General features: G+C 38.1%; 1 protein-coding gene across 1 annotated transcript in view; it reads right to left on the minus strand.

Moving 5' to 3' along the window:
- The window catches only part of LOC112142652 (F-BAR and double SH3 domains protein 2), a 40512-nt gene extending 28760 nt beyond the window's left edge, over window positions 1–11752 (minus strand). The window contains exons 1-2 of the mRNA XM_024266162.2: window positions 11527–11752; window positions 7915–8012 (exon numbers count right to left, since the gene is read on the minus strand). Coding sequence (XP_024121930.1) covers window positions 7915–8012; window positions 11527–11547 — 119 coding nt within the window. The 5' untranslated portion in view covers window positions 11548–11752. The remainder of the gene's footprint in view (window positions 1–7914; window positions 8013–11526) is intronic.
- Window positions 11753–11978: the final 226 nt, after the last annotated feature.

Here is an 11978-nt window from a genome sequence, read left to right on the forward strand (position 1 = left end):
GTTAAGAAAGTTTATCTCAATATAATGTTACAAAATAAAGTATTTCTGATGAAAACTATTAATTTTGTCATTCTTGTTTTCATAATTGATGTAGAACTGCTAAATTCCACCAACCACACATTTTTTTCCTTAAAAAAAGGCCACATATAAATTTACGATTAATCGCGAGTTAACTCCAGACAATGCAATTAATCGCGATTAAAAATTTTAATCGCCTGACAGCTCTAATTTTAAAGTTTGTAGATTTAGAACGGCCTTATTTTGGAGAGCTTGTAAAAATGACTCTCTAGCTCAAGCTGAACGAAAGGATATGATTATAACCATATTAGGAATGTGGGCGTGGTTAACAAAAAAACTCCAAAGAAACACAAATATGTACTTTTGCCAATTCTTCTAAAAATTAGATACCCGGTAAACCAGTTTGTCATCTCCAGGCGACCAAAATAAGTTTAATTTTCCTTGTTTGACTAATTTATTTTAGCTTTGAATTTGAGCTTTATAAATAACTTAACTTTTTAGGAAATATCAGTGGGTTTTATTGTCCGATTTATGTGCTTTAAATTGACTCCACAGACACATTTTTAAAACTTTAACCTTATTTAATTGTCTTTTTATTTCTGTGATTATTTATTATATTTTACACATCTTTTTTTTTTAGCCAGTTTTCATATTTTATTTTATTGTTTGTAAAAGTTTGTATAAATAAAGTTTCATTGAAATTTTTCAAGATCTATCATGTATCACTTTTTTCAACATTTCTTCATTATCCTCACATATGCCATATTTTTTTTTTGGATGAACAATAAATATTTAGTCGTAATATATTCCACGTATTTTCTGGAGTATAAGTTGCAGAAGCCCAAAAATGTAGAATAAAGAATTAAAAAAAACATATAAAAGTCGTTCCTGAGCATAAGTTGCTCCCCTGGTCAAAGTATCCAAAAACCTGGGACTTGTACTCCAAAAAATACTGTACCCATGAATGCAGCCCTCAAATATTTGGAGTGAATTTTCCTCTTGAACTTTCTTTGGTTTCTAACCCTCTCCAAAAAAAAAATAAAAATACAGAGTCAAGCTTTAATCTTCTCTGCCATCACCGCATCTTCTCTTGAGCTGGATTCCTCTGATGCTTAATTTGGCAGTTACTAATGATACAGTCTGCCGGAAGTTTCACCGACTTCTGATTTATTTCCTTTTGCTGAGAGGGTTTTCTGCGAAAGTTTTTAAATAAGTTTCAGAAAAACAAATGTTAATGCGGTGCTCTAAAGCTCTTAAATGTTTTTTTGAAACATGACAATAATTGAAGTGAGGCTTGTACAAAGGAGTGAGAAGAGAAGACGGAGCAGTGTCCTAAGAAAACCTTTTTCTCAGCAGGTCTTTAAACATGTCCAGACTTGGCCGCCATGCTCCACCCTGACTCTATAAACCCTCTGCTGCACTTCCCGGGATCTTCCCCCTCTTCCTCTCCTCTGCGTTTCCAGAGCTGGCTCTCTTCCGTCTGCACTCGCTCTCACTTCCGGCTCTTTTCCAAATCACGGCTTCCAGTTTGCTGAATCACTCCCGATTCCTGGTAAATGGGGACCCCTGAGCCAGCCCAGCGCCGTTCCTGTCCAGAGCCGAACCCTCCGGCCTCCCACGGCGAGCGCGTCGGAGCAGCCAGAACATCTGGCAGCTCTCACTGACCTTCACTTCCAGCTGTTTGGAGCTCCAGCGCTCTGCCACCAACCACAGACAGGAAGCGGGGAGCCAGAAGGCTGTCAAGTCAAACCAACACTAAAGGCCCAAAACTCAACCACAACCTTTGGCTTTGTGAGCTCCAACATGGCTGCAGCTGCCCCAACGTCTCTCTGGAGGATGTTTACTCAACCTGATCTTCACATTTAGGGACTAATCCACCTTGATTTTTGGATTTAAAGGGTCAAAAGCTGTTCCTAAATGCCGGAAGAGACTGTCAGACTTCAGGCAATCACGGGTTGAAAGAAACAGCCAGGCTCTGACATGTTTGAAGAAATGTTTTGAACCAGTTCAGGATGCTTTAAAATGACTGTTCTGGTCTGAATGTACCAACAGAACGTCTAAAGTCTGCAGTTTCACATAAAAAAAGTCTAATTATCCAGATCAATGAATACAATGAAGCTGGATTTAAAAAAAAAAAGAGTTTTAACTATGAACAAAAGGGTCAAAGCCCAAGATACTTTTAACAAAAAAGTTTTTACCTTAAAGACTCACTCCAGTTAAAATGATGATTTTGTTCTTGTGGCTTTTTTATGATGACGGGCAACATAAATAATGAAAATTAAGCCTGAAATTGCATTTCTGAGTATTTTCTTTATTCAAATCTGTGATTCAGGAGCAAATAAACAAATCCACGAACGTCAGTTTTTCTCTTCAGAGCTCCTCAGTTTTGTTACCATAAATGTTAGGATTGGGGTGTGGGGGGGCTGCAAGCTAGTGAGAGAAAGTGTAAACAGAGAACTCTCAGCAACGAAGATTTTTAAATTAGACAGTATTCTCACGGGGCGGTCCAAACGGGGCCAAAGTTGACATTTTTCAACTTTAAAGTGTCTGAAAATCTATTTTTAAAATGCTACTACAAGCAATTTTGTTCAAAAAGTCTAAAAATATCAGTTGATATTTTTCACACAGATGACGAAGATTCAATGAAACAAAGTCGTTGATTTGTAGAAATCGTTTCTGATTTAAAAAAAACTCCATCAAGGATAAAATACATTATTCATTTTCCGCATAGAATGCAATTTAGCATCAATCTAGACTCTGATTATCTTTCAGGGCAAAAAGATTGATAAAATTTTGTCTTTACTGAAATCAGCATTTATTGGGGTTTTTTCAACACAAAGGAACATTTTCTGTGCTAAAGTTTTTGAACCTAATTCAGCCTCACTGCAGGAAAAAACTGTCCCTTTTAACACGAGGGGCCAAAATTCAAAACACACTTTAGGTCGCACACCGAACAGGATAAACATTTATTGAACACTCTAAAACATACATTTTTAAAACTTTAAAAATGTAACTTTTAACATAATTATGAACTAGATATATAGCATTACCTGTGATAATGCTATAGTGAATGCTGTAAGATGAATTTGGTCACTGAAGATGCTAGTGCTGATAGCTGAAGATGCTGAAATTGATAGCTAAAAACTCTGAAGATGATAGCTAGCTAATATATTAGCTAAATGCTAAATTAGCCTAAAAAAAAAAAACTTAGGTCAGCCAAATCAGCTATGATGTAGCTGAAAAAAATAGCTAAAATTCAAAACAGCCTAAAAAACTGAAAAAAGCCTAAATTAGCCAAAACAACATATAGCTGAAATGTTAGCTAAACTCCAAAATAGTCTAAAAATCTTAGTAAATGTCAAATAATCCAAAAAGCTAGCAGAATGACCATATTTAAAACTTTAAAACTGTAACTTTTTAACATAGTTATAAAGAATAAAAAGGCAGGAATATTATCCAGAATAAATCAACTTAAACCTTAAATAACTTTCAGTGTTTTACTCTCCATAAAAACATATTTTGTCAAAATTATACAAGCTAGAAATAAGTGCAAGATAACATCGGGACATAAATAATAAACTAAAATAATCTGGAGGGCCGGATCTGGCCCTCGGGCCTTGACTTTGACACATGCTTTAACAAGTTTGCACAAATCAGCAACTTTATTTGATTGAATCTTCATTCTCTGTAAAATTCTCAAACGTTTTAATGAAGATTTTCCCTAAAACGGTAAAGTTGAGGCTACCAACTGGACGCTAGCTTCATCTATGCCCGACTTTTAAGGTGTGATGGATAAAAAAGGAAAATAAAATGATGCAACCATCATAAAACTGGTGTTAAACGTGAATCCACCATGTTTCCAACTTTATTATTTGTGTGTGTAAGACAATCAACAGTCTGTCGCTGTGTATTAGCTACATGGGAACAACTGTCTCTATAATTCCGTATGTGGAGGAAAACTCCTGATTTCCTCTGTAAACAGCAGCTTTATTGTTCCTTGAAGTCGAAGGATCTTCTTCAGTTTCCTCACTGACTCTTTTCTCCCCGAAGAAACTTTACAAATCTGTTTTGTGGTTTGGATTTTGTTAGCTTTTTATCTATCAATCCAGGTAGCCATATCTAAATCACACGACCAAGACGGATGTTGTGAACAGAATCAGTTTTCCAAAATAAAACTTTCTTCAGGATCAGAAAATAAACTAAACGGAAATAATCCATGTATTTTTTTTTTCTGTTTGTGGCCCGGTACCAATGACCCACGGACTGGTACCGGTCCACTTCCCTAGAAATCAACACCAGCTGTTTGATGTAGTCCGAAAACAGCAAAATCATGATTAAAAGACCACTGGGAACGCTTTGAAAATAGATTAAAAGATGATCAGACAAACTCTCTTCCACCCTAAGATGACTTGTTCTCCTGATTTGCAAGTGAACCCTGGTGTGGTTCAGAACAGTGGTTCAGTGTGAATGCAAACAAATAATCCAGGTGATTCAGAGCAGAAGTAAAACAAAATACTGCCCCCACAGGGGCAACTGCAGCAGCATCAAACGGAAGATGTCAAAATTTTAGACATCCGTCAACCTTCAGGCGGACTTTTTAGCATGAAAGCAAGAAGGTTAAAACTGATGCTACAAAAAGATCAACAAAACTATAGAAGATATAAATTGTATCTGCAAATGTAACAGTCAGCAGGGAACCACCTCCCTACAGCCGTTCTGTCTTTACGTTTTCTGTGAAATATAACCATCGTGGCGTAAACATCCTATTTTCTGCCCAAACTCAAACCAGACGGCTCTTTTGTTAGGAAAGAAGAACTTCCTGAATTCTCACTGTAGCAAGAATGAACTCAAAAACCCCTTTAAATATGTGATGTTTGTCGTACCCAAAAAATAAAGAGAGAAAGACAGCCTCGAATGTGTTTGAAACAATTTCAGGATCACGTGGAAGGCACTGACAGGATTCTCTCTCTGTAGTGAAACATCGGTTCAAACGCTTCGGCGTGCATACCAACATCTGCTGTTCAATCGGTTTCAGCAAAGTTATAAACACAAACATCTGCGAGCTCGGTCGTCGGCTGCTGGCATTTGTGCTCCGCGACAAAGCTGCAGGCGAAGAGCTGCAGGTTTGCAGACATGTGGTCAACAGTCGCAACGCATCTTCAGTCAACCTGGACGGCTCAGACTGGCGGTTTGGGGATCTGTCCGTCTCACTTAAGCCCGAGTCACATGGGTTGACCTGTGTGGGTGTTTGGGTGTCCGGATCTGTGGGCAGCAGTTCAGGTGTGTCCTTTAGTTTCCTTGAGGCTCATCCTGACACCTCAATAGATGGTCGTGAAATGGTAAGTTCTAGGCTCGCACAATGAACAGAAAATTTATCGATACTGTGATATTGGCCTGCACAGTACATCCATCGCAAAAGACGGCATAAATGACGACCTTAAACATGCTAAAACAAACTTATGGTACTCAAAAAGTGCTATTCGCATTGAACCTATTGGATAAGCACCTTTTATGTTAGAGGTTTCCTTTGTAGACATAGGAATCTTTTGGTCTTTCGTAGGGCCGGGCACTGATTGGGTTTTATTCGGTTCTGGTGCCAAAGCAGTTCTTTGGTTTTGGTTCCTAATCTGTGCCAATTTCAGTACTTCAATAATAAAAAATAATGTCTACATCTTCCCAAATCAACACATTTTCATTCTTAAGTTGTCAAATGTTGACACACGTTTAAGACCTCCGTGTGAAAAGTGGACATTTTAGGTGTCGTCGTTTTTTGAGGTGTTCCCATTTAGTCAGAGCGCCACAACCTCCGAGCTGCAACGCGGCGGTCCGCCCCTCTTTCTCCATACGGCGAATTTGCTGCTCGCCGGCTGTCAAACATGTGATCCTGAGCATGCCCCTTACAGGTTTGCCCATTTTTTCACCTTTACAACCAAAAAGGTCAATTTTCTCATCAAATTGCAGCTTAAATCAACAGTTTTAACTATTTTTTTTCGATTTGGAAACTGAAGGCTAAACCAGAAACTGCCAGAGGATTCAAGCTCTTGATAAGGCCTGGAGAGGTGTCAGATACCGAGAGCATCTGGTATGTGAGGCATTTGGCTGGTTTGGGGCGATTACTGCATGAGGAGCCAAACATGGGCAGATGGAAAGTTGCTCGGTTAAACTTCCTTTCCACAGACGTTCAGATTTTTCTCTGCTTCAGTATCTTTTGACAAAAAAGGTGGAGATTTTCTAATCCGGACAATCAATTAAACCATTTGTGGTTTGAGGCAACAACAGTAGACAGACAGAACCAGAGATAATCTGCTGTTAGCATATAGACACTGTTTAACGTGTAACAGAACTAACTCAGGGTTTTGTTCAGATTAAAACCTTTGAGACAAATACACAAGATTACAAGTGACAATAAACTGGATTTTCATGTAAATATAACAAAATTCAATACAAAAAATTCTGACAGACTGAAACATTTAAATCCAGATAAAAACTGCAGAGCGTTTATTCAAACACATTGACTAAAAAGACTCAATCCTTGTTGTAAAATAGATTTAAATCAAGCCGATATGATCAAGTCTGAAAGCTCCAGTTCCAGTTCTGTCACCTGGAAGACCAAATAGGATTACTTTAGGAAGGTGAACATAACTTCAATTTAAATCTCTTGATGAGACAACAAACGATTAAATTATATTTCTTTAAATTATCTATTTTTTCCCCTTTAAATTTATTTCAATAAACAATTTTCATTTTAGAAACCAGGAAAATTAAAGTTGAAAATGTCAAATGTATATTTCTAAAATTGGGAGAAAATCCAATAATTTTTCAAGTTTAATGTTAATTTTATCAAAAACTGAATGACTTGAAATTGTTTGAACTGAACAAAGAATATTATCAGCATAAGAAAGCGTTTTCTGTTTTTAAAACATCCTAAATGGCACATTTAAACTCCAATCAGACTTCAAGCTGATAGAAAACGCTTAACATAATAAAATAAGTCATATAATCAGCTGGTGGGAGTAGGTGGTGCACAAGAGCTCTGGAGAACAACGATGTGGTTTGGAGATAAAGAAACTTCCTGAAACTTGTTTGGAACTTCTCTAGTTTCATCTTCACATGAACGTTTATCCTCAGTAAGAAGGATTTTCATCAAAATTAAACTGTTTTAAAAACATTTTAAACAGAAAATTAAAAATATTTTAATTCTTTTGCATAATTTCAGTATTATGTCTATAATACTAATAACATTTTAGAGGAAAAACAAAACTATGAGCTGCAGATAATTATAAAATGATAATATTTGTACTAAGTAGGAAACAGAGGAGCTCAAAATGCAAACTAAAAGTGCAAAAATTCAAATTTAAAAGACTGTAGTAACAAAACAAAGTATTTAGAATTATATCAAATAAAAACGAGAATTACTCGTCAGTCTGAGCGGATAATTCTGGTTCTGTTTGTCTGTCAAAGGAGAACATAAGTATTGATCCTCTTATCTCAGTCTGTGGAGTTCATCTCAATTGACTGAACATTGTTCTGTTAAACTACAGTAAGGAGGTGTGGAGGTGTCGGTTACAGCTCTAAAATTCAGTTTGACAGGAAGTGTGAACCTGCTCTGTGATGATTGAAGTTCAGATTTTGTCTCTTTTCTGTGTCGCTGAAGCTCCGCCACAAATGCCTGAAAGCGTCTTCTTGATGTTTGATCTATATTCCTACAGAACCACTAACCTGTTCTTTAACGCATAGTTTAACTTTACGCTTTAAAGCAGAACCAAAATCCCCAAAACGCTCACTGACTGAAATAAATGATTAAAAAACAGTAATTAATCATTAACTAATAAAGATCATCAGCAGGTCCATAAAATCTCTTCAGAATCTTCAAAATCTCCACGTCTGACTGCTCACCTCAGATCTTCCAGCAGGTCACATTGTGTCTGATGGTTGATCTGGAGCTGGCTCATCTGCTCGCCATGGATGTGTTTGAGCTCCTGCGTGACCCGGACCTGAAAGCAGAACCAAAAACTGTGAGGAATATTTATTCCAAGTTCCTCAGGTGGGTGATCCTGAAGACCCTCAGGTCGAAGACTTGAAGACCGGTTCGTTCGTGGTACCGACATTTCTCTGATCCAAAAAAAAGAAGACAACATTAAATGTGTTTTCATCTGATAAATATGTTGTTCCCTAATTATCAGCGTTTTTTTCATTTCTATAAATGACTTTATAAGAATAAATATAATTTAAAAATCTGTTTTTATTGCTTTGTATAAGATAGAGAAACAAAAATATTCAGAACTGAGCAATAAAAATGAGCTGCAGTTCTATTGAAATGATCCTGATCATCCTGATCCAGAACTGTTATGTGTTTTATATTAATCTCTGTGTAAAAACATTTTTATGAGTCAAATTGTTAGACTGAATTTACCTGTTATAAGGTATTACTGAACCTCCACAGGAAATCATGGAATATCAATTATATTTTCTTATAATTGAATCAAAAATGTTTTTAAAAGTGTATTTTATTGACCTCTAAATGAATGTCTTAATCTATCTGTCTGCAACCTTTAATGCTAAAAGAGCCACTTGATTATGTTTTTGTGGCATTAAGACATATATTGATAAAACATACTGTAGCTCTGACATGTGCTCTAAAATTATTTTTTTTCTATACAAAACAAATTTCATTTCTTTCACTTTTGACAATAGTACATTCAAGTTCCTTTCAAAATAAAACACATCCAGCGTTAAATCAGATCCTTCCGCAGCAGCAGATTTACTTTAATTAAAATGCAAGAAATGTGAGATTTTTTTTGTAGAATTATTATTTTAAAATCAATACATGTAAGTACAATCAGATAATGTTGCTCTGATTATAAACCACTTTGACAGTATGTTAAACCTTTTACTATCATTTTAATCAGTTAAACCTATCTGACGTGTCAAAAATCTAAACATAAATGTATAAATTAGTTAAGTTTGAATTTTTCTTTGAAGCCAAAGAGCCACAATGGAGGAATAAAAGAGGCGTTTGTGGCTCTGGAGCCTCAGGTTTCAGACCCCTGCATAGTCACACGTCTCTGTACGGGACGTTGATTTGTTCGGGTGCTGTGGGTTTTTGGGTTGTCTGAGTAACACATTCTCACTCCCAACTCATCACAGTTTGACGTTTAGTTAAGGACCCCTCCGGGTCACTTTTTGACGTTTTGGCTGTCTCCAACTCATCGTTTTTTGACGTGCTGACTGTTCCCATTAAATCACGGGTCCCTAACCTCCGGGTTATGATCAGAAGAGTTTCTGATGAGTCTGGATCGGTAACGGACATTCCTCAGTCACGGGGTGAGACGGAAACGGTGGGGGGTTGTCTCCGTACTCGTGGATTCGCCGTGTCTCCGGTCCCCAACCCTCATGAATAATACTGTATATAAAGAATGTATGAAGTTTGCGGGGGGCAAAGAAGAATCCAGCCGAACAGAAGACAAAACTTTCAGTTTGGATCTTGAGTTGGGAAAACCGCTGGTCGGATGCTTCCTGTTGTCCGCCAATCAATGGGTTACATTGCGTGACAGCAGACGCTCCGCCCTCACGGATCTATTCCATTTTTTTATGGACCTACGACCAACGTGGAACAAGAAGTGGTACCAGTCGGTGCTGCTTAACGGTTCCATTGTGAATCCAGTCCGGTCTGGACCGTTCAGTGGAAACGAGGCATAACCCTAAACCGGTACCACATCCGGTTGGAGTACCGGTATCGGATTTGGGTACCAGTACTGGACGCGTCCCAAGGAGCAGTCCGCGTCCAGTACCACGTCCAGAGGGATTTTACGAACAAAAAACGATGAGTTGGGGACACCGAAATGACAAAAAGTGACGCGGAGAGGTCCTTAACCAAACGTTAATATATGACGACTTGGGGAGGAGAATGTGTTGGGGGGTCATAGAGAAGAGTGGCTGCATCTTAAGGGGAGCGCAGGTGTGTTGCAGCCCCCTTGAGGCTCGTACGACCACTGGAATGTACCACTGTCGTGGGTGTGCTAAGTGTATCGTAAAGTATTAGAAGGGCTAATGTAAGTTGCACACACTTATGACATTGGGGTGACGTAGTTGTACTCCAGTCGATGGTAAGGTGCGAGTACTATCTCCTTACAAACAAATCCTGCATGCGCGGAGTATGCATGTGATACATAAGTGCTGGTAGAACGTCCACACAAACTACTTTCTAATTTTCTCTAACAGTCAGCGTGCACGTATCACGTGAACAGCACGAGTGGGCTCCTTGCCCGTCTGCAGGATTGCGTCTCACCAACTTTACCTGTTCCTGTTAACTACAACCTGTCGCTCACAACACCCCTATGGATAAAAATACACATAGATGTTTTCTTTCTATGGGCTAACTATAACCATACATTTTTATGCAGGCCACCCACAGACACCCCGTATCCACCCGTAAGGGATGCATAAAAATAAATACAACTGTACATTGTCCTGCAGCATTTTATTTTTTAATGGCAAGCTGATATCATTCATGCCAAAGACATTAAACTAATCTTTATCGGCAAGAACAGCTGGCCAGGAAAAGTGTTAGTTCCTCTGATGGGAAGAGTCATAAATCACACACTTTATAGGAAAAGCAGCAACCAAGTATGCTGATAAAAACAAGTCTTATCAGCTGTCGTCTTGAAACCAGTTAAATATTCACAAATACAATTTTTGTTTTGATTTTTTAAAAAACCTACAAGAAACATCTAAAAGGTTATAAACCCCAATAATGACTTAAATGTGTTTCCAAACTGGGCCTAAGTGAGCAGTAATTACAGTCCAACGTGTTGCATAACTCATCTATAAACGCTCTGCTGTGATGTTGGAGAACATTTGGGTCCACAGGCGTCTGAAGGAACATTGACATCTCCAAAAAATAAAAACAACTTTATTTATGTAACGATGACAAACGATGTTATTGAAACCTGATCCCACGCCAACTATTTTTCCTAGTGGATTTGACTCACAAACATACAAGAAATACACGTTTACGGCTGCAAACATCTTTCTTTTCACAATAAAAGCACCAGGAGAAACGCACAGATTTGGCTGCAGGTTTCTAGTAAAGTAAACATCCCTGTTCTGCTAGTCTCCTGATGGATGTAACGGACGACATGAGGAGCGTGTGCAAAAATCTGAGAGTTGCATCTCGTTAGGAAACTTTTCCCACCCAATTTAAATGTTTTTAAAATTTTCGTTAACGTTTGAGGGGGCTCGTGCGATACCCCCACCCTCCAGAAACAGAAGAAAAAAATTGAAGCACATACGATGTTTTTTTTAACTAACTTTTCTTCCTTCGAGGCGCTTTAACCCACAGTAGGAACATTTTAAACTCCTGAGACAGAAAGTTCGACTCCGTCTGCAGACGCTAAACCACAGGCTCGTCGCAGAAAGCGGGCGAGCGGCAACAAAGCGTACATTTGCAGTCATTAAATATGCACCACTTCGTCGAAGTCACATTAGCTTCGGAGGCTAGAAACTCACCTTTCTCGGCGGGGGTTGCATTCTTGTTTTTTGGACATAAAACCACCGAAAGTTTCCCTGGAAAAGTTTGTAGAAATGTTTGGTGACAAATGATAACGGAAGGAGTCAAATTTCGCTTCAGGTCAGGCGTCCATGGTGAGTCTAGTGAGTTGAGTCCCGTTGAAAACACTGATGCCTCAGGGGAAAGAAAACACACTTATTAGCGATGCAATGCACTTCCGGTCGCACCTTCAAAATAAAAGGCCGAAGAGATTACTCAAACCCCAACTTCCGCTAGAATATTTCAAAGTAAGGCGTTCGATTTAACATGAAACAAATTGTTTCTGCAGCATTAGAAACTCCCCTTTAACGTTTATAAAATATAACTTTACAATTGACTATTACTGCAATATTTTTAAAGTTATTTAATTGCAAAATATAGAACTTTACTGTTTTTAAGCTCTAAGACTGGT

The sequence above is a fragment of the Oryzias melastigma genome, linkage group LG14 (genome assembly GCF_002922805.2).
Source record: "Oryzias melastigma strain HK-1 linkage group LG14, ASM292280v2, whole genome shotgun sequence".
NCBI lineage: Eukaryota > Metazoa > Chordata > Actinopteri > Beloniformes > Adrianichthyidae > Oryzias > Oryzias melastigma.